At 53.1% G+C, this 19984-nt stretch overlaps 1 protein-coding gene across 3 annotated transcripts in view; it reads left to right on the top strand.

The window, feature by feature from the left end:
* Window positions 1-19984, top strand: part of prkcz (protein kinase C, zeta) — a 184888-nt gene that overhangs the window by 74600 nt on the left and 90304 nt on the right. Inside the window, exon 1 of one of the 3 annotated variants that reach the window (XM_064955907.1) lies at window positions 18674-18877. The exons of the other annotated variants lie outside the window; for them this stretch is intronic. Within the exon in view, the coding sequence (XP_064811979.1) occupies window positions 18811-18877 (67 nt within the window). The 5' untranslated portion in view covers window positions 18674-18810. Of the gene's footprint in view, window positions 1-18673; window positions 18878-19984 lie in introns of those variants that run through there. 3 annotated transcript variants of the gene reach the window in all.

The raw sequence follows: 19984 nt of genomic DNA, 5'->3' as shown, positions 1-19984 counted from the left end.
TAAATGTGTTTTTATACCCATAGGAGAACATGGGACTGAGATTTATTCCACAACCTGTGACACATTTATTTCACTAAGAAATAATAGCTTGTTAAGCGTTTTTCTTTCTGGTCTGATATTTTTTTTTACTGTGTCATGATGGTGCCAAGACAATCATAGCTCTGAGGATGTAGCTAGCTGATGTAGGCCTACCGTCTGCTGTGACGAGAGCATGCCATGACATTTGACTCACCTTCTCTTGCCCTCTCTCGAACTCTCACTCTTATCTATCTCTCTCTCTGCTTAGACAGACTCCACCCTAGGGCTTAAGCGATATTCCAAGAGCCTTTGCTGTAGCCAGGGAATAAGTGTGAGGGGCCAAGTGCTGTGGAGGTGTCTCGCTCATTGGTCCATCCTTAAGCCTCAGCGAGTGAGCGTGTCTGTGTGTTGGTGTAGGCCCTTCACGCATGAGAGAACGGGAGTTGCTGTCAAAGCCTGGAAGCCAGTGTACCAATGATGACTTACTTACCAATGTGGACGCACAGGGCGAGACCGACGAGAGAGAGAGAAAGAGAGAAAGGGTTAATGCTACCCGTGGGACGTCCCTAACCTAAACTCTAACCTTTAACCCCTACCCTAACCATAACCATTTAAAATGTCAACGTCAATGGGGTAGGGACGTCCTAAGGATCCCGATACCATGGATTAGAGAGAAATACAGAAATACATTGATTGAAAGAGAAAGGGAATCAAGGGAGAGAGAGAAGGAAATCAGCCCGTGTTCATTTTGATGAGGCACTGCATTTGTGCCAGGCCTCTGAGGGTATTAGCATTGCAATCGCAAGCTATGTGCCCTGCGTGTACCAGTGACCGAATGGGTGTGCTCTGTGAAGTCCACTCAGCGTTAGCCAGGATTATGTCATGGAGAAGGAGGGAGAAATAAAACATTTAATTTGAGCTCACTGTGACAGTGAGCTAATCAGTTGATGTGGCTTGTGATTCAGCAGTTTTTTTCCCAGAAATTACAGAAGTTCCACTTCCTTGTTATTTATGACAACTTCCATGATACGGAAGAACCTCGTTGTGATCCCTTGGCAAAAACAACCTAGGATTCTAATATTTATCATTTTGTGTTTCACAACTGTAGTTGAGAAACATTAGTTGTCATATTACGGTGTTCAAATAACCAACGATGCAGTTTTCAGAAAATAGAGTTAAGAAAATATTTACTAAATAAACTAAAGTGAAAAAACAACAACCAAGTAACACAATAAAATAATAATAATGAGGCAACATACAGGGGGCCCGGTACCGAGTCAATGTGCGGGGGTACAGGTTAGTTGTGGTAATATGTACATGTAGGTAGGGGTAAAGTGACTGCATAGGTAATAAACAGTGAGAAGCAGAGGTGTAAAAACAAAGGAGGGTGGGGGGGTCAATGCAAATAGTCCAGGTGGTTGATTAATTGTTCAGCAGTCTTATGGCTTGGGGGTAGAGGTTGGACTTTTAAGGCAGGGGTGACCATCCCCTCATCCATGAGAGCAATAAGTGTGCAGGCTTTTGTCCCAGCCCTGCTCAGACACCACCGATTCATCTAATCAAGGTCCTGATGAGCAGCTGATTAGTCGAATCAGGTGTGTTGGATCAGGCTTTGAGCAAAAGCCTGCACAGCCAGTAGCTCCCCGGGAGAAGGGTTGGCCACCCCTGTTGTGGTTAAGGTTGCCTATTATTTCTGATCTCCCTCTAGTGGAGAGAAACACCCAGAGCTCCAATATGTTTTTGAGAGTCCAGGCAATAGGATTGCTGATCTAGGATCAGGTCCTCTGTGTTCATGTAATCTGATTCATTCCGATCTGAAATGGGAAACAACTACTATGATACTCTTTGTGAATACGAGCCATGTGCGTACTCTACACGGTTTAGATATGGTGATTTCACTTGATGTGGTGACTTTCCACCAGTTAGGCAATAACTGTCTAATAATGTTACTAAACGGTAAAGGCTGAATTAAACATTTCAGTACTGTGCTGCACAACAGTGTGTACTTTCCCTACAATTTCACATTGCAATATTCAATCGAGCCTGTTAGCAACATTGGAGAGGGGAGGGAAGAAGAGACACCGATAATATCGTGATATATATTTGACATAATTTTGAGTCATGTAGTGTGAGGTAATGTGCTGCAGCACTCCCACATGTCCAACACCCTTTTGGTAGAAGTAGAAATGGTTCCTCCTGCCCTGTCCTGCAGACTGCGATGCAGTAGTAGCATTGGTCAGAGTCTGCCTGGGTATCTTTGTTAGTAGATCTAGTCTAGGGCCTGCACAGACAAAGATGGATGCAAGATATTCATGTGTGCATATGTATCAGTCTCTGTCCCTGTCCGTTGTCTGAAAAGGCCCTTAGTGTATGCTAGCTTTACTAGCAAAATCCTGTTGGTTGGTAAAGATGGCTCTGTTAGTGTAGCTTTGTTAGCATAGCATAGCATTAGCATCTACTCCTCTTAAGTCGTATAATGTTAGGCTGTTGGTGAAAACACCATGTCCCCAGTCCCATCTTGGCGGTAAATCCGTCTGGCAAGCTTTAGGCCTGACTGAAGCCGTAGTCAAGTTAGAATAATACATGGCTCCCTTGTAAAAGAGACCTTGGTCTCAATGGGACTCCCTGCTAAACGAAAGGTCAAATAAAGGTATAATAGAAATAGCCCTGTTAGCCTAGCAGTTGCTCTGTCAGTGGGACAGCACTGGTCCATTACCTCTGTTAGCCTAGCTGTCAATAGGTCTGTCATTGGGACAGCACTGGTCCATTACCTCTTTTAACCTAGCTGTCAGTAGGTCTGTCAGTGGGACAGCACTGGTCCATTACCTCTGTTAGCCTAGCTGTCAGTAGGTCTGTCAGTGGGACAGCACTGGTCCATTACCTCTTAACCTAGCTGTCAATAGGTCTGTCAGTGGGACAGCACTGGTCCATTACCTCTGTTAGCCTAGCTGTCAATAGGTCTGTCAGTGGGACAGCACTGGTCCATTACCTCTGTTAGCCTAGCTGTCAGTAGGTCTGTCAGTGGGACAGCACTGGTCCATTACCTCTGTTAGCCTAGCTGTCAGTAGGTCTGTCAGTGGGACAGCACTGGTCCATTACCTCTGTTAGCCTAGCTGTCAGTAGGTCTGTCAGTGGGACAGCACTGGTCCATTACCTCTGTTAGCCTAGCTGTCAGTAGGTCTGTCAGTGGGACAGCACTGGTCCATTACCTCTGTTAGCCTAGCTGTCAATAGGTCTGTCAGTGGGACAGCACTGGTCCATTACCTCTGTTAGCCTAGCTGTCAGTAGGTCTGTCAGTGGGACAGCACTGGTCCATTACCTCTGTTAGCCTAGCTGTCAGTAGGTCTGTCAGTGGGACAGCACTGGTCCATTACCTCTGTTAGCCTAGCTGTCAGTAGGTCTGTCAGTGGGACAGCACTGGTCCATTACCTCTGTTAGCCTAGCTGTCAGTAGGTCTGTCAGTGGGACAGCACTGGTCCATTACCTCTGTTAGCCTAGCTGTCAGTAAGTCTGTCAGTGGGACAGCACTGGTCCATTACCTCTGTTAGCCTAGCTGTCAATAGGTCTGTCAGTGGGACAGCACTGGTCCATTTACCTCTGTTAGCCTAGCTGTCAGTAGGTCTGTCAGTGGGACAGCACTGGTCCATTACCTGTTAGCCTAGCTGTGTCTGTCAGTGGGACAGTCCATTACCTCTGTTAGCCTAGCTGTCAGTAGGTCTGTCAGTGGGACAGCACTGGTCCATTACCTCTGTTAGCCTAGCTGTCAGTAGGTCTGTCAGTGGGACAGCACTGGTCCATTACCTCTGTTAGCCTAGCTGTCAGTAGGTCTGTCAGTGGGACAGCACTGGTCCATTACCTCTGTTAGCCTAGCTGTCAATAGGTCTGTCAGTGGGACAGCACTGGTCCATTACCTCTGTTAGCCTAGCTGTCAGTAGGTCTGTCAGTGGGGCAGCACTGGTCCATTACCTCTGTTAGCCTAGCTGTCAGTAGGTCTGTCAGTGGGACAGCACTGGTCCATTACCTCTGTTAGCCTAGCTGTCAGTAGGTCTGTCAGTGGGACAGCACTGGTCCATTACCTCTGTTAGCCTAGCTGTCAGTAGGTCTGTCAGTGGGACAGCACTGGTCCATTACCTCTGTTAGCCTAGCTGTCAGTAGGTCTGTCAGTGGGACAGCACTGGTCCATTACCTCTGTTAGCCTAGCTGTCAATAGGTCTGTCAGTGGGACAGCACTGGTCCATTACCTCTGTTAGCCTAGCTGTCAGTAGGTCTGTCAGTGGGACAGCACTGGTCCATTACCTCTTAACCTAGCTGTCAGTAGGTCTGTCAGTGGGACAGCACTGGTCCATTACCTCTGTTAGCCTAGCTGTCAGTAGGTCTGTCAGTGGGACAGCACTGGTCCATTACCTCTGTTAGCCTAGCTGTCAGTAGGTCTGTCAGTGGGACAGCACTGGTCCATTACCTCTGTTAGCCTAGCTGTCAATAGGTCTGTCAGTGGGACAGCACTGGTCCATTACCTCTGTTAGCCTAGCTGTCAATAGGTCTGTCAGTGGGACAGCACTGGTCCATTACCTCTGTTAGCCTAGCTGTCAGTAGGTCTGTCAGTGGGACAGCACTGGTCCATTACCTCTGTTAGCCTAGCTGTCAATAGGTCTGTCAGTGGGACAGCACTGGTCCATTACCTCTGTTAGCCTAGCTGTCAGTAGGTCTGTCAGTGGGACAGCACTGGTCCATTACCTCTGTTAGCCTAGCTGTCAGTAGGTCTGTCAGTGGGACAGCACTGGTCCATTACCTCTGTTAGCCTAGCTGTCAGTAGGTCTGTCAGTGGGACAGCACTGGTCCATTACCTCTGTTAGCCTAGCTGTCAGTAGGTCTGTCAGTGGGACAGCACTGGTCCATTACCTCTGTTAGCCTAGCTGTCAGTAGGTCTGTCAGTGGGACAGCACTGGTCCATTACCTCTTAACCTAGCTGTCAGTAGGTCTGTCAGTGGGACAGCACTGGTCCATTACCTCTGTTAGCCTAGCTGTCAGTAGGTCTGTCAGTGGGACAGCACTGGTCCATTACCTCTGTTAGCCTAGCTGTCAGTAGGTCTGTCAGTGGGACAGCACTGGTCCATTACCTCTGTTAGCCTAGCTGTCAGTAAGTCTGTCAGTGGGACAGCACTGGTCCATTACCTCTGTTAGCCTAGCTGTCAATAGGTCTGTCAGTGGGACAGCACTGGTCCATTACCTCTGTTAGCCTAGCTGTCAGTAGGTCTGTCAGTGGGACAGCACTGGTCCATTACCTCTGTTAGCCTAGCTGTCAGTAGGTCCACTGGTACAGTGCAGCTCCATTGTTCTCTCGTTAGCACACTGGGCTCTCTTATACTGACCAGAATTACCCTTTGTGGAAGGCAAGTGCGCACGTGTGACAAGAAAGAAAGTAAAATCTGTCGAGGCAATGCCACTCTTTCTTTGACATCTGACATCACTCCAAGTGATCACCCGACTACCTCATCCCCATATTATTACTTACCCTCTTGCTCTTTTGCATCCCAGGATCTATACTTGCACATCATCATCTGTACATCTATCACTCCAGTATTAATGCTAAATTGTAATTATTTTTGCCTCTACGGCCTATTTATTGCCTACCTCCCTACTCTTCTACATTTGCACACACTGTACATAGATTTTTCTATTTTTATTTTATTTTGTGTTATTGAATGTACGTTTGTTTATGTGTAACTCTGTGTTGTTGTTTTTGTCGCACTGCTTTGCTGCACCGCAGTTGTAAATGAGAACCTCAAACAGACGATTCTTAATTGAAAAGAGGCGTCACTGCAGTCTCTGGTTCAAATCCAGGCTGCATCACATCCGGCTGTGATTGGGGGTCCCGTAGGGCGACGCAACTCAGCGTCGTCTGGGTTTGGCCGGGGTAGGCCGTCATTGTAAATCAGAATTTGTTCTCAACTGACTTGCCAAGTTAAATAAAGGTTACATTTTAAAATAAAAAAATACTTTGACATTCTGGAAGCATTCTTCACATTATGTCCTGAGCTATCATGTTTTACCTGGCAATGAAAAAGAAATTAGTCAAGAAACACAAATTCCACATTGGAGTGTGTGAAGTGTTGCATAGACGTAAAAAAAATACAGTTGAATAGAATAAACGCAAGTAGGGACAGGGAAGTTACCAAGGGGATATCTATTTTTCCACACCTGTGAGCCTTTCCTTATGGCTAGCCTATACTGATGAACCTATTTTAGTACCTGCAATATATAACAAGTTAATTGTAATGTATAGTTTATGTTACAGAGCTCCAAACACCCTTGAGCGTATATATACTAGTCTTCACTGAAAAACTATGTGAGATCAGGCCATACAGTGGCCAAACACATACTATTGCCATCTTTTATACACAAACACAAATCTAGAAAAACTGTAACTCATCTGAATGAAGATATACTCATTTAAAATTGTACTTTTACCCCTTTTTCATGGTATCCAATTGTCTCATCGCTGCAACTCCCGTACGGACTCGGGAGTGGCGAAGGTCAAGAGCCGTGCGTCCTCTGTAAAACACAACCCCGCCAAGCCGCACTGCTTCTTGACACAATGCTCGCTTAACCCGGAAGCCAGCTGCACCAATGTGTCAGAGGAACCACCGTACACTTGGCGATTCACATCACAGTAGCCCTGCACATTGTAGGCCAGGTCCAGACACAGACACACGCTACGCAGACACACGCTACGCAGACACACGCTACGCAGACACACGCTACGCAGACACACGCTACGCAGACACACGCTACGCAGACACACGCAGACACACGCAGACACACGCTACGCAGACACACGCTACACAGACACGCTACGCAGACACACGCTACGCAGACACACGCAACGCAGACACACGCAGACACGCAGACACGCTACGCAGACACACACGCTTACGCAGACACACGCCACGCACACACGCCACGCAGACACACGCCACGGAGACACACGCTACGCAGACACACGCTACGCAGACACACGCACACGCTGACACACGCTACGCAGACACACGCCACGGAGACACACGCTACTCAGACACACGCTACGCAGACACACGCACACGCTACGCAGACACACGCTACGCAGACACACGCTACGCAGACACACGCTACGGAGACACACGCTACGCAGACACACGCTACGCAGACACACGCTACGCAGACACACGCAACGCAGACACACGCTACGCAGACACACGCTACGCAGACACACGCTACGCAGACACACGCTACGCAGACACACGCTGCGCAGACACACGCTGCGCAGACACACGCTGCGCAGACACACGCTACGCAGACACACGCTACGCAGACACACGCTACGCAGACACACGCTACGCAGACACACGCTACGCAGACACGCTACGCAGACACACGCTACGCAGACACACGCTACGCAGACACACGCTACGCAGACACGCTACGCAGAGACACGCTACGCAGACACGCTACGCAGACACACGCTACGCAGACACACGCTACGCAGACACACGCTACGCAGACACACGCTACGCAGACACACGCTACGCAGACACACGCTACGCAGACACACGCTACGCAGACACACGCACATACATACACTTTCCCCATTCATTCCCTGCTACTCAGACTGCTGCTGACACTAGTCTATAACGGCTTGAATGAATCAGCTGACTTGCAGATGAAACCCATCCCCCGAAGACTGAGTCAGTGTGTCACAGTGGGTGGGTGTGTGTGCGTACACGGACGAGGCCATAAATCAAGAGTTGCGGCATCGTGTGTGAAGCGTTCCTATCTGATGATGGAAAAGGCTCAGATGGCTACTCTCTTGGTTGTAATGTCATTACACGTGAGCTGTCTGACCCTGTATCACACATTGGGTCCCTTCCTCTTTTTGACCTGCTGCCAAATCCTTTACCACACCATGCTAATTGTGATGCTAAATGCTAACACCATGCGCACCAGTAGCTCACTCGATGATGCAACGCTGCGCTCTGCATTAAGCACAAAGCTCTGGGAGGGAAGGTCGTTCTCTGAGTCATTTTCCCATGCACTTTAACTGCCTAGCCATCCATCTCTCTCCCATGTACCTTGTTTTGTGCCTCAGCATGTCCATTCATTATGTAATGCCGTGTATAGGCCTGTAGCGCTCGCCCCCTACATCATTACCTTCTAATGAGAATGACCCCTCTCTCTGTTTTTCTCTCTCCCTCTCTGAGCCTAGATAGACCTGATCGGATGATGGATTAAATTCAACTGTCAGATACTGCTATAATGGCAGGATGATAGCCTACTTGTCATTGTAGGAGGACTCAGTTACTGCATAAAGATATGAGTGCCTGTCTGTTGTCTGTACAGTCCTTTAGTGTATGCTAACTTTATTAGCAAAATCCTTTTGGTGAAGAGAAAATACTCCCATGTCTCAGATACTCTTGTCGGATGGTGTCCTACTTGCCACTGTAGAAGGACTTAGATACTGTAGGCCTGTGTTTGGCTTAACCAGAACCATCTGTATAGCTAACTCAAATGTTCTTTTACACACCTCTCCTTTTTTATTTCTAGTTTTCCACTCCTATATTCATTTATCTCTGTGATGTAGTCATTGTGCAGTGTGGTAAACAGTTTTCGGTGGGACCTTTAGTATGGATATTTTGACTGCTGGGAGGATGCGATTTAGGAGGGCAATAAACTAACTGGCTGAGGAAGACTTGCAGGTTGGCAGATTTTTTTATCTTTCCCTCACCCAGTCTATCCATCACTATAATTTGAAGAAGTGTGCAAGATTTAGGAAGGGAGGGAGGAAGAGGATTTGGCTGGGAGATATGGCTGGTTGGTGGGGAGTTGACACATTCTGGGTCAGAGAGAGGGTTGTGTTCATTAGGAACAAAATGGAAGAAAACGTACCGGAACAGGGATGGAGTACCTAAACTTATCCAATAAGAAACGCTTGTTTACGTTTTTCCTTGACAAAATTGTTTTGCTACGATGTTCATAATGAATAAAACCCAGCTGAGCAGAGGTCAAGTGCAGAGTGTGAGAAATGCCCTGCTGTGTTCTGTCATGGCAGAGATTATGGTTTCAGCTTAATCTACAATACAGTATAAGCCTTCTCTCTCTCCTCACATCTGCTCCAATGTCCTCTGAAGCCTCGGAGGCAGAGATTATGGAGTCTGTCGATTTGCTGATGCAATAGATTGAGATTTTTACTCCCCTAAAAAATGACTGAGAGAGAGGGGACAGAGAAAGAAACAGGGAAGAGGAGGAGCAGGAGGAAGGAAAAGAGACACATAGGTGCAAGACACACACAGAGAGAAAACCGACAGGCATAAAAATAGCTCAGGCCCTGTCGCAGACTGCTGCTGGGATGCTTGCCAGACTTCAGCTCTGGTGGTGCCTAGGGGAAACGCTAAGCTGGGTATCAGTGGAACGTGTTGAACGGCCATAACCCAGAAAACAACCCAGGAAAAAACTCAACAACCTATCGCCTGCCCTCATTTTGTCTCACCCTCATAGCCGTATCTGGCCTGACTGCAATTCACTTCACACACCACTATCGTTAGTATCGTTTTCTGTCTTCAATTATGTATCTGACCCATATGTTGTGGATGAGGCCTGGGCTGACCTTGTTCGGAGCTGATGGGACAGGATTTGAAGTGGTTCAGACCAGGCGGTTGCTGAATTTCATGTTTCTCCCTCAGATTGGACCTCTGGTGAATGGTGCTAGCCCGCGAGGCACATCTGTTCAGCGCAGCTAATCCACAAAGGCCTGGCTCGCCCACTGGTTAATGCCCCCACTGGGGAACCACTTAGTTAGCATACGCTCAATAGCAACAATGGGACTATAGCACTAGCTTGGGCTAGGCTACATCTCCAGTGGGCAGGGGATTGTAAAGCTGGGGGATGTGATGATTGCCTCTTTTTAACCCGCCCCCTATATTTCTTCTGTCCCTCTTTCTGTTACTTTATCTGTCTCTTCTCTCTCTCTTTAAAAAGAAGAAGAACAGGATTGAGAGCAATGTTCAACTCCTACATAACACAACAGCGATCTACTTGGGGGTTCTTGATGTTTAGAGCATGTTTGTGTAGGGCTGTGGTAGTGAGGTCTCCTTCAGTGATAGGCTGATAAAGTAACGTGCCTCAGCCCTGCTCCAGAGACCGACTGGTCATATGGCAAGTTTGGCAAATGCCAGATGGGCTAGTCCGTCTTTAGCCCAGTTGGCCTGTCTAGTAATGGTGGCCTCAAGGGGAAAAATGGGCGGTGTGGGGGCCTTGAGGATAATAATTGTCTAGTTTGTTAGAAATGCCCAAGGAGCGAACGGCTATACTCTCACTGTGAAGGAATGTGGAAAATGCTTGTGTTGAGGGGGGGGGCTGTAGCCGAAAGGTCACCTATTCGAATCCTAGACTGGGTGCTGGTAAAAAAAAGGGGGAAATTGATCTGGCAACTGGATTCATATCCTAATATCAATCCACTACCGTTGGGCCTTTGAGCAAGTCCCTTAACCTCACAACATGCTCTCCATCCAGGGGCCCTGCACTGCAGCTTGACCCTGTACTCCTCTCAACTGTGTGTTTGTGTGTTAGATGGTCCCAATCCACCTCAGACCTGCTCTGATAAAGCCTGTGGGACCGGACAGGGAGACGGCAATAAACAATGTATGAAGGAATGTGGAAAATGCACAACCTCCCCATTGTTGCAACATTATTAGCTGGTTCACTGTTACTTGGCATACAAAACAATAAGTACTTGGCTGGTAGATACTGTTACTGGCAGCTGCAGTAACAGGGTTTTATGGTGCCAAAGGTGGAATTTATGGTGTTTCATTTGCTCCTCATGTAAGGCGTGAACTTTTTGCAATTGTGTGTATTACGCTTGTTTTAATTTTTCCATATATTCAAAAAAGCGCTCGCACATCTGAGTTAATTCATTGCAGGTGCGTGGGAATAATGTCATAACTTTGAAATCCTTCCATATACTGTATGTAACAATATGTGAGTGTGTGTGTGTGTATAGTAGGTATAAAGTAGTGCACACCCATAGCATCTAGGTCCAGAACAATTGCGCCACCACACAGGACATGAACACCATAAGCTTAAGGCTCCTCCACTCTCCTCCTCTCTCCTCCTCCACCACTTTCGCTCTCCGCCTCCTCCGCCCTTCTCCTCCACCACTTTCGCTCTCCGCCTCCTGTGCTCTCATCCGCCTCCTCCGCTCTCCTCCTCCACCACTTTTGCTCTCCTCCTCCGCCTCCTCCACTCTCCTCCTCCACCACTTTCGCTCTCCTCCTCCGCCTCCTCCACTCTCCTCTGATCTCCTCCTGTCCTCTGCTCTCATCCACCAACTCCGCTCTCCTCCACCACTTTTGCTCGCCTCCTCCACTCTCCTCCACCACTTTTGCTCGCCTCCTCCGCCTCCTCTGATCTCCTCCGCCGTCTCCTCCGCCTCCACCACTTTCGCTCTCCTCCACCTCCTCCGCTCTCCTCCTCCTCCACTTTCGCTCTCCTCCTCCACCACTTTTGCTCTCCTCCTCCGCCTCCTCTCTCCTCCTCCACCACTTTCGCTCTCCGCCTCCTCCGCTCTCCTCCTCCACCACTTTCGCTCTCCGCCTCCTCCGCTCTCCTCCTCCACCACTTTCGCTCTCCGCCTCCTCCGCTCTTCTCCTCCACCACTTTCGCTCTCCGCCTCCTCCGCTCTCATCCAACTCCTCCGCCACTTTCGCTTTCCTCCTCCGCCACCTTCGCTCTCCTCCTCCACCACTTTTGCTCTCCTCCTACGCCTCCTCCGCTCTTCTCCTCCACCACTTTCGCTCTCCGCCTCGTCTGCTCTCATCCAACTCCTCCGCTCTCCTCCTCCTCCACTTTCACTCTCCTCCTCCGCCACCTTCGCTCTCCTCCGCCACCTTCGCTCTCCTCCTCCACCACTTTTGCTCTCCTCCTCCGCCTCCTCCGCTCTCCTCCTCCGCTCTCCTCCTCCACCACTTTCGCTCTCCGCCTCCTCCGCTCTTCTCCTCCACCACTCTCGCTCTCCGCCTCCTCCGCTCTTCTCCTCCACCACTTTCGCTCTCCGCCTCCTCCGCTCTTCTCCTCCACCACTTTCGCTCTCCGCCTCCTCCACTCTTCTCCTCCACCACTTTCGCTCTCCGCCTCCTCCGCCCTTCTCCTCCACCACTTTCACTCGCCTCCTCCTCCGCTCTTCTCCTCCATCACTTTCGCTCTCCGCCTCCTCCGCTCTCCTCCTCCACCACTTTTGCTCTCCTCCTCCGCCTCCTCCACTCTCCTCCTCCACCACTTTCGCTCGCCTCCTCCACTCTTCTCCTCCACCTCTTTCGCTCTCCGCCTCCTCCGCTCTCCGCCTCCTCCACCACTTTCGCTCTCCGCCTCCTCCACCACTTTCGCTCTCCGCCTCCTCCACTCTTCTCCTCCACCACTTTCGCTCTCCGCCTCCTCCGCCCTTCTCCTCCACCACTTTCACTCGCCTCCTCCTCCGCTCTTCTCCTCCATCACTTTCGCTCTCCGCCTCCTCTGCTCTCATCCGCCTCCTCCGCTCTCCTCCTCCACCACTTTTGCTCTCCTCCTCCGCCTCCTCCACTCTCCTCCTCCACCACTTTCGCTCGCCTCCTCCACTCTTCTCCTCCACCTCTTTCGCTCTCCGCCTCCTCCGCTCTCCGCCTCCTCCACCACTTTCGCTCTCCGCCTCCTCCACCACTTTCGCTCTCCGCCTCCGCCACCTTCGCTCTCCTCCTCCACCACTTCCGCTCTCCTCCTCCGCCTCCTCCGCTCTTCTCCTCCACCACTTTCGCTCTCCGCCTCCTCCGCTCTTCTCCTCCACCACTTTCGCTCTTCTCCTCCACCACTTTCGCTCTCCGCCTCCTCCGCTCTCCTCCTCCGCTCTCCTCCTCCGCTCTCCTCCTCCGCCTCCTCCGCTCTTCTCCTCCACCACTTTCGCTCTCCGCCGCCTCCGCTCTTCTCCTCCACCACTTTCGCTCTCCGCCTCCTCCGCTCTTCTCCTCCACCACTTTCGCTCTCCGCCTCCTCCGCTCTTCTCCTCCACCATTTTCGCTCTCCGCCTCCTCCACCACTTTCGCTCTCCGCCTCCTCTGCTCTCCTCCTCCGCCTCCGCTCTCCTCCTCCACCACTTTCGCTCTCCGCCTCCTCCGCTCTTCTCCTCCACCACTTTCGCTCTCCGCCTCCTCCGCCCTTCTCCTCCACCACTTTCGCTCTCCGCCTCCTCCGCTCTTCTCCTCCACCACTTTCGCTCTCTGCCTCCTCCGCTCTTCTCCTCCACCACTTTCGCTCTCTGCCTCCTCCGCCCTTCTCCTCCACCACTTTCGCTCTCCGCCTCCTCCGCTCTCCTCCTCCACCACTTTTGCTCTCCGCCTCCTCCGCTCTCCTCCTCCACCACTTTTGCTCTCCGCCTCCTCCGCTCTCCTCCTCCACCACTTTTGCTCTCCGCCTCCTCCGCTCTCCTCCTCCACCACTTTCGCTCTCCGCCTCCTCCGCTCTCCTCCTCCACCACTTTCGCTCTCCGCCTCCTCCGCTCTCCTCCTCCGCTCTCCTCCTCCACCACTTTCGCTCTCCTCCTCCTCCGCTCTTCTCCTCCACCACTTTCGCTCTCCGCCTCCTCCGCTCTCCTCCTCCACCACTTTCGCTCTCCACCTCCTCCGCTCTCCTCCTCCACCACTTTCGCTCCACCTCCTCCGCTCTCCTCCTCCACCACTTTCGCTCCTCCTCCTCCGCTCTTCTCCACCACTTTCGCTCCTCCTCCTCCGCTCTTCTCCTCCACCACTTTCGCTCTCCGCCTCCTCGGCTCTCCTCCTCCGCTCTCCTCCTCCGCCTCCTCCGCTCTTCTCCTCCACCAATTTCGCTCTCCGCCGCCTCCGCTCTTCTCCTCCACCACTTTCGCTCTCCGCCGCCTCCGCTCTTCTCCTCCACCACTTTCGCTCTCCGCCGCCTCCGCTCTTCTCCTCCACCACTTTCGCTCTCCGCCTCCTCCGCTCTTCTCCTCCACCACTTTCGCTCTCCGCCTCCTCCGCTCTTCTCCTCCACCATTTTCGCTCTCCGCCTCCTCTACCACTTTCGCTCTCCGCCTCCTCCGCTCTTCTCCTCCACCACTTTCGCTCTCCGCCTCCTCCGCGCTTCTCCTCCACCACTTTCGCTCTCCGCCTCCTCCGCCCTTCTCCTCCACCACTTTCGCTCTCCGCCTCCTCCGCTCTTCTCCGCTCTTCTCCTCCACCACTTTCGCTCTCCGCCTCCTCCGCTCTCCTCCTCCACCACTTTCGCTCTCCGCCTCCTCCGCTCTCCTCCTCCACCACTTTTGCTCTCCGCCTCCTCCGCTCTCCTCCACCACTTTCGCTCTCCGCCTCCTCCGCTCTCCTCCTCCACCACTTTCGCTCTCCGCCTCCTCCGCTCTCCTCCTCCGCTCTCCTCCTCCACCACTTTCGCTCTCCTCCTCCGCTCTCCTCCTCCACCACTTTCGCTCTCCTCCTCCGCTCTCCTCCTCCACCACTTTCGCTCTCCGCCTCCTCCGCTCTCCTCCTCCACCACTTTCGCTCTCCGCCTCCTCCGCTCTCCTCCTCCACCACTTTCGCTCCGCCTCCTCCGCTCTCCTCCTCCACCACTTTCGCTCCGCCTCCTCCGCTCTCCTCCTCCACCACTTTCGCTCTCCGCCTCCTCCGCTCTCCTCCTCCACCACTTTCGCTCTCCGCCTCCTCCGCTCTCCTCCTCCACCACTTTCGCTCTCCGCCTCCTCCGCTCTCCTCCTCCACCACTTTCGCTCTCCGCCTCCTCCGCTCTCCTCCTCCACCACTTTCGCTCTCCGCCTCCTCCCCTCTCCTCCTCCACCACTTTTGCTCTCCGCCTCCTCCGCTCTCCTCCTCCACCACTTTCGCCCTCCGCCTCCCTCCTCCGCTCTCCTCCTCCACCACTTTCGCTCTCCGCCTCCTCTGCTCTCCTCCTCCACCACTTTCGCTCTCCGCCTCCTCCGCTCTCCTCCTCCACCACTTTCGCTCTCCGCCTCCTCCGCTCTCCTCCACCACTTTTGCTCTCCTCCTCCGCCTCCTCCACTCTCCTCCTCCACCACTTTCGCCGCCTCCTCCACTCTTCTCCTCCACCTCTTTCGCTCTCCGCCTCCTCCGCTCTTCTCCTCCACCACTTTCGCTCTCCGCCTCCTCCGCGCTTCTCCTCCACCACTTTCGCTCTCCGCCTCCTCCGCCCTTCTCCTCCACCACTTTCGCTCTCCGCCTCCTCCGCTCTTCTCCTTCTCCTCCACCACTTTCGCTCTCCGCCTCCTCCGCTCTCCTCCTCCACCACTTTCGCTCTCCGCCTCCTCCGCTCTCCTCCTCCACCACTTTTGCTCTCCGCCTCCTCCGCGCTTCTCCTCCACCACTTTCGCTCTCCGCCTCCTCCGCTCTCCTCCTCCACCACTTTCGCTCTCCGCCTCCTCCGCTCTCCTCCTCCGCTCTCCTCCTCCACCACTTTCGCTCTCCTCCTCCGCTCTCCTCCTCCACCACTTTCGCTCTCCTCCTCCGCTCTCCTCCTCCACCACTTTCGCTCTCCGCCTCCTCCGCTCTCCTCCTCCACCACTTTCGCTCTCCGCCTCCTCCGCTCTCCTCCTCCACCACTTTCGCTCCGCCTCCTCCGCTCTCCTCCTCCACCACTTTCGCTCCGCCTCCTCCGCTCTCCTCCTCCACCACTTTCGCTCTCCGCCTCCTCCGCTCTCCTCCTCCACCACTTTCGCTCTCCGCCTCCTCCGCTCTCCTCCTCCACCACTTTCGCTCTCCGCCTCCTCCGCTCTCCTCCTCCACCACTTTCGCTCTCCGCCTCCTCCGCTCTCCTCCTCCACCACTTTCGCTCTCCTCCTCCTCCACCGCCTCTCCTCCTCCACCACTTTCGCTCTCCGCCCTCCGCTCTCCTCCTCTCCACCACTTTCGCTCTCCGCCTCCTCCGCTCTCCTCCTCCACCACTTTCGCTCTCCGCCTCCTCTGCTCTCCTCCTCCACCACTTTCGCTCTCCGCCTCCTCCGCTCTCCTCCTCCACCACTTTCGCTCTCCGCCTCCTCCGCTCTCCTCCACCACTTTTGCTCTCCTCCTCCGCCTCCTCCACTCTCCTCCTCCACCACTTTCGCTCGCCTCCTCCACTCTTCTCCTCCACCTCTTTCGCTCTCCGCCTCCTCCGCTCTCCGCCTCCTCCACCACTTTCGCTCTCCGCCTCCTCCACCACTTTCGCTCTCCGCCTCCGCCACCTTCGCTCTCCTCCTCCACCACTTCCGCTCTCCTCCTCCGCTTTCCTCCTCCGCCTCCTCCGCTCTTCTCCTCCACCACTTTCGCTCTCCGCCTCCTCCACTCTTCTCCTCCACCACTTTCGCTCTTCTCCTCCACCACTTTCGCTCTCCGCCTCCTCCGCTCTCCTCCTCCGCTCTCCTCCTCCGCCTCCTCCGCTCTTCTCCTCCACCACTTTCGCTCTCCGCCGCCTCCGCTCTTCTCCTCCACCACTTTCGCTCTCCGCCTCCTCCGCTCTTCTCCTCCACCACTTTCGCTCTCCACCTCCTCCGCTCTTCTCCTCCACCATTTTCGCTCTCCGCCTCCTCCACCACTTTCGCTCTCCGCCTCCTCTGCTCTCCTCCTCCACCACTTTTGCTCTCCTCCTCCGCCTCCGCTCTCCTCCTCCACCACTTTCGCTCTCCGCCTCCTCCGCTCTTCTCCTCCACCACTTTCGCTCTCCGCCTCCTCCGCCCTTCTCCTCCACCACTTTCGCTCTCCGCCTCCTCCGCCCTTCTCCTCCACCACTTTCGCTCTCTGCCTCCTCCGCCCTTCTCCTCCACCACTTTCGCTCTCCTGCCTCCTCCGCCCTTCTCCTCCACCACTTTCGCTCTCCACCTCCTCCGCTCTCCTCCTCCACCACTTTTGCTCTCCGCCTCCTCCGCTCTCCTCCTCCACCACTTTTGCTCTCCGCCTCCTCCGCTCTCCTCCTCCACCACTTTCGCTCTCCTCCTCCACCACTTTCGCTCTCCGCCTCCTCCGCTCTCCTCCTCCGCTCTCCTCCTCCACCACTTTTGCTCTCCTCCTCCTCCGCTCTCCTCCTCCACCACTTTCGCTCTCCGCCTCCTCCGCTCTCCTCCTCCACCACTTTCGCTCTCCGCCTCCTCCGCTCTCCTCCTCCACCACTTTCGCTCTCCGCCTCCTCCGCTCTCCTCCTCCACCACTTTCGCTCTCCGCCTCCTCCGCTCTCCTCCTCCACCACTTTCGCTCCACCTCCTCCGCTCTCCTCCTCCACCACTTTCGCTCTCCGCCTCCTCCGCTCTCCTCCTCCACCACTTTCGCTCTCCGCCTCCTCCGCTCTCCTCCTCCACCACTTTCGCTCTCCGCCTCCTCTGCTCTCCTCCTCCACCACTTTCGCTCTCCGCCTCCTCCGCTCTCCTCCTCCGCCACTTTCGCTCTCCGCCTCCTCCGCTCTCCTCCTCTGCCACTTTCGCTCTCCGCCTCCTCCGCTCTCCACCTCCTCTGCTCTCATCCAACTCCTCACCTCTCCTCCACCACCACTTTTGCTCTCCTCCTCCGCCTCCTCCGCTCTTCTCCTCCACCACTTTCGCTCTCCGCCTCCTCTGCTCTCATCCAACTCCTCCGCTCTCCTCCTCCTCCACTTTTGCTCTCCTCCTCCGCCTCCTCCGCTCTCCTCCTCCACCACTTTCGCTCTCCGCCTCCTCTGCTCTTCTCCTCCACCACTTTCGCTCTCCACCTCCTCTGCTCTCATCCAACTCCTCCCCTCTCCTCCTCCTCCGCTCTCCTCCTCCACCACTTTCGCTCTCCGCCTCCTCTGCTCTCATCCAACTCCTCCGCTCTCCTCCGCCTCTTCCGCTGTCCTCCGCTCTCATCCGCCTCCTCCGCTCTCATCCACCTCCTCTGCTCTCATCGACCTACTTTGCTCTCATCTACTTCCTCCGCTGTCCTCTGCTCTCCTCCCTCCTCCACTCTCCTCCACTACTTTCGCTCTCCACCTCCTCCACTATCCTCCACTACTTTCGCTCTCCACCTCCTACTCTCCTCCACCACTTTCGCTCTCCCCCTCCCCCTTCTCATCCGACTCTTCCACTGTCCTCTGCTCTCATCCACCTCCTCCGCTCTCCTCTACCTCCTACACTCTCCTACACCACTTTCGCTCTACTCCTCCGCTCTCCTCCGCCTCCTACGCTCTCCTCTGTTCTCATCCACCTCCTACGCTCTCCTCCGCTCTCCTCTGTTCTCATCCACCTCCTCCGCCTCCTCCACCTCCTATGCTCTCCTCCACCTCCTCCGCTCTCCTCTGTTCTCATCCACCTCCTCCGCTCTCCTCTGTTCTCATCCACCTCCTCTGCTCTCCTCTGAGCTTCAGCATCTAGTCTAAAAATAGAAACTGATGTTTAAATTTAAAGGTGAAAATGTATTCAGTGCAAATGATGGTGTCAAACCCACAGCTAGCTCTGCCACCATGTGGGTGAGTTTGGTAACTGCACCCTGGTGGGAACTGTTTTATACTGTATTACATTTTAGACTCTGTATCCAAAGACTAGGGAGTAGGAATGTACTGGGTTACCATTGGCTATGCCTGGGGGGCGGAGGGGGCAGCTGGTGGGGTGTATGTGTGTGAGCGAGCGAGAGAGAGAGAAAGACGGCTGCTGAGAAGCAACCTCGTGGGTAACGGGGGAGGAGGGAGTGGGGAGAGCGAGAGAGACAGGAGGAGAACAGTGTCGGAGGAAGAAAGAGGAGGAGGAGAGGAAAGCCGGGATGTAAAGAGAGGGAGCGGATGATACTGCTGCCGTCAGAGAAAGGAGGGATGCTGCTAACACTCCTTTTCTACCTGCGAGTGAAAGGTAGGAGAAGGATGGAGTTGCTCCCCTAGACACTGATCTCACATCAGTTTTTCATGTCCCCCTCCTTATGGTTAACAATAGGATTTGGGGGCGATAAGCTGATTGTAGATCTGTGCCTACGGGCAACTTCTACCCGGAGCTGAAGGATACTGTAGCTCACTACTGCGTGAAACAGACAGATATATGCAGGGTGCATGTGAGCCTGTGTATGTGTGATGGCTGGCATGTGTGTATGTTTGTACACGGGGATAGTGTTTTTTTGTACGGCGGGGTGTGTGAGTCTTTTAGGTACAGAGTGTGTGTGTCCATACCCGTGTGTGTGTACGTGTTGAAGATTAGAGCCTCTGCATGGACCCCTCACGACATAGTACTTGTTTAAAATAGTTTAAGATGTGATGTGTAGGAGAATAAATATTCAGCATGTCTTAGAAGAAATGGTTCTCTATACTCTAGTCTAGTTGTTAATTACAAACAGGTTTTGACTTCCATTTTCTCGCTAGAGCTGCTAAATACTCTTGCGTGTTGAGTTTGTTCCTAGGATCATGCATTTTTGGACTGCAAGGTAATGGCAGTATAGTTGTTCCTTTAAAAAATGACATTATTAGCCTTACTGACTCTAAAGTGACTCCAATATTGTTTGGAGGTTTTCAGCCTATGAGCTACAATGTTCAACTTTATCAACATAATGACATTGCACCAATGTGACTAGTTTGTTGAATTTCCCCAAATCATTCATAAACTCGCAGTTTCTCTCTCATTTCAACCCAGATTGCAACCACAAATCAACGGTTGCGTTTCAAGGTTTCACGGTTCGGTGGAATTCACAGTTGTTGTTGAGCTCAACCAAATATCAACCACGTTTGGATGTTCATCTGACGTCTTTGTCCAATTTATTTCATTTGTTACAGTTTCTCTCAATTTATCCCAGATTACAACCACAAATAAACAGTTGTTGACCAAACATTAACCACAATTGGAAGTTCATCAGCGTTTGCCCAGTGGAGGCGGTGGCGATTTCCTGCTGCTAATAACATTTCCTGGACTGTTTTCTGTCAGCCCTGACAGTCTCTGCCTCCCAGTAGTGTTCTAGGCCACAGAGACTGGGGA

Source organism: Oncorhynchus masou, chromosome 33, assembly GCF_036934945.1.
Source record: "Oncorhynchus masou masou isolate Uvic2021 chromosome 33, UVic_Omas_1.1, whole genome shotgun sequence".
NCBI classification, from domain to species: Eukaryota; Metazoa; Chordata; class Actinopteri; order Salmoniformes; family Salmonidae; genus Oncorhynchus; species Oncorhynchus masou.
Note: the sequence above shows the minus strand (reverse complement) of the source record. Positions and strands in the feature narration are given on the sequence as shown.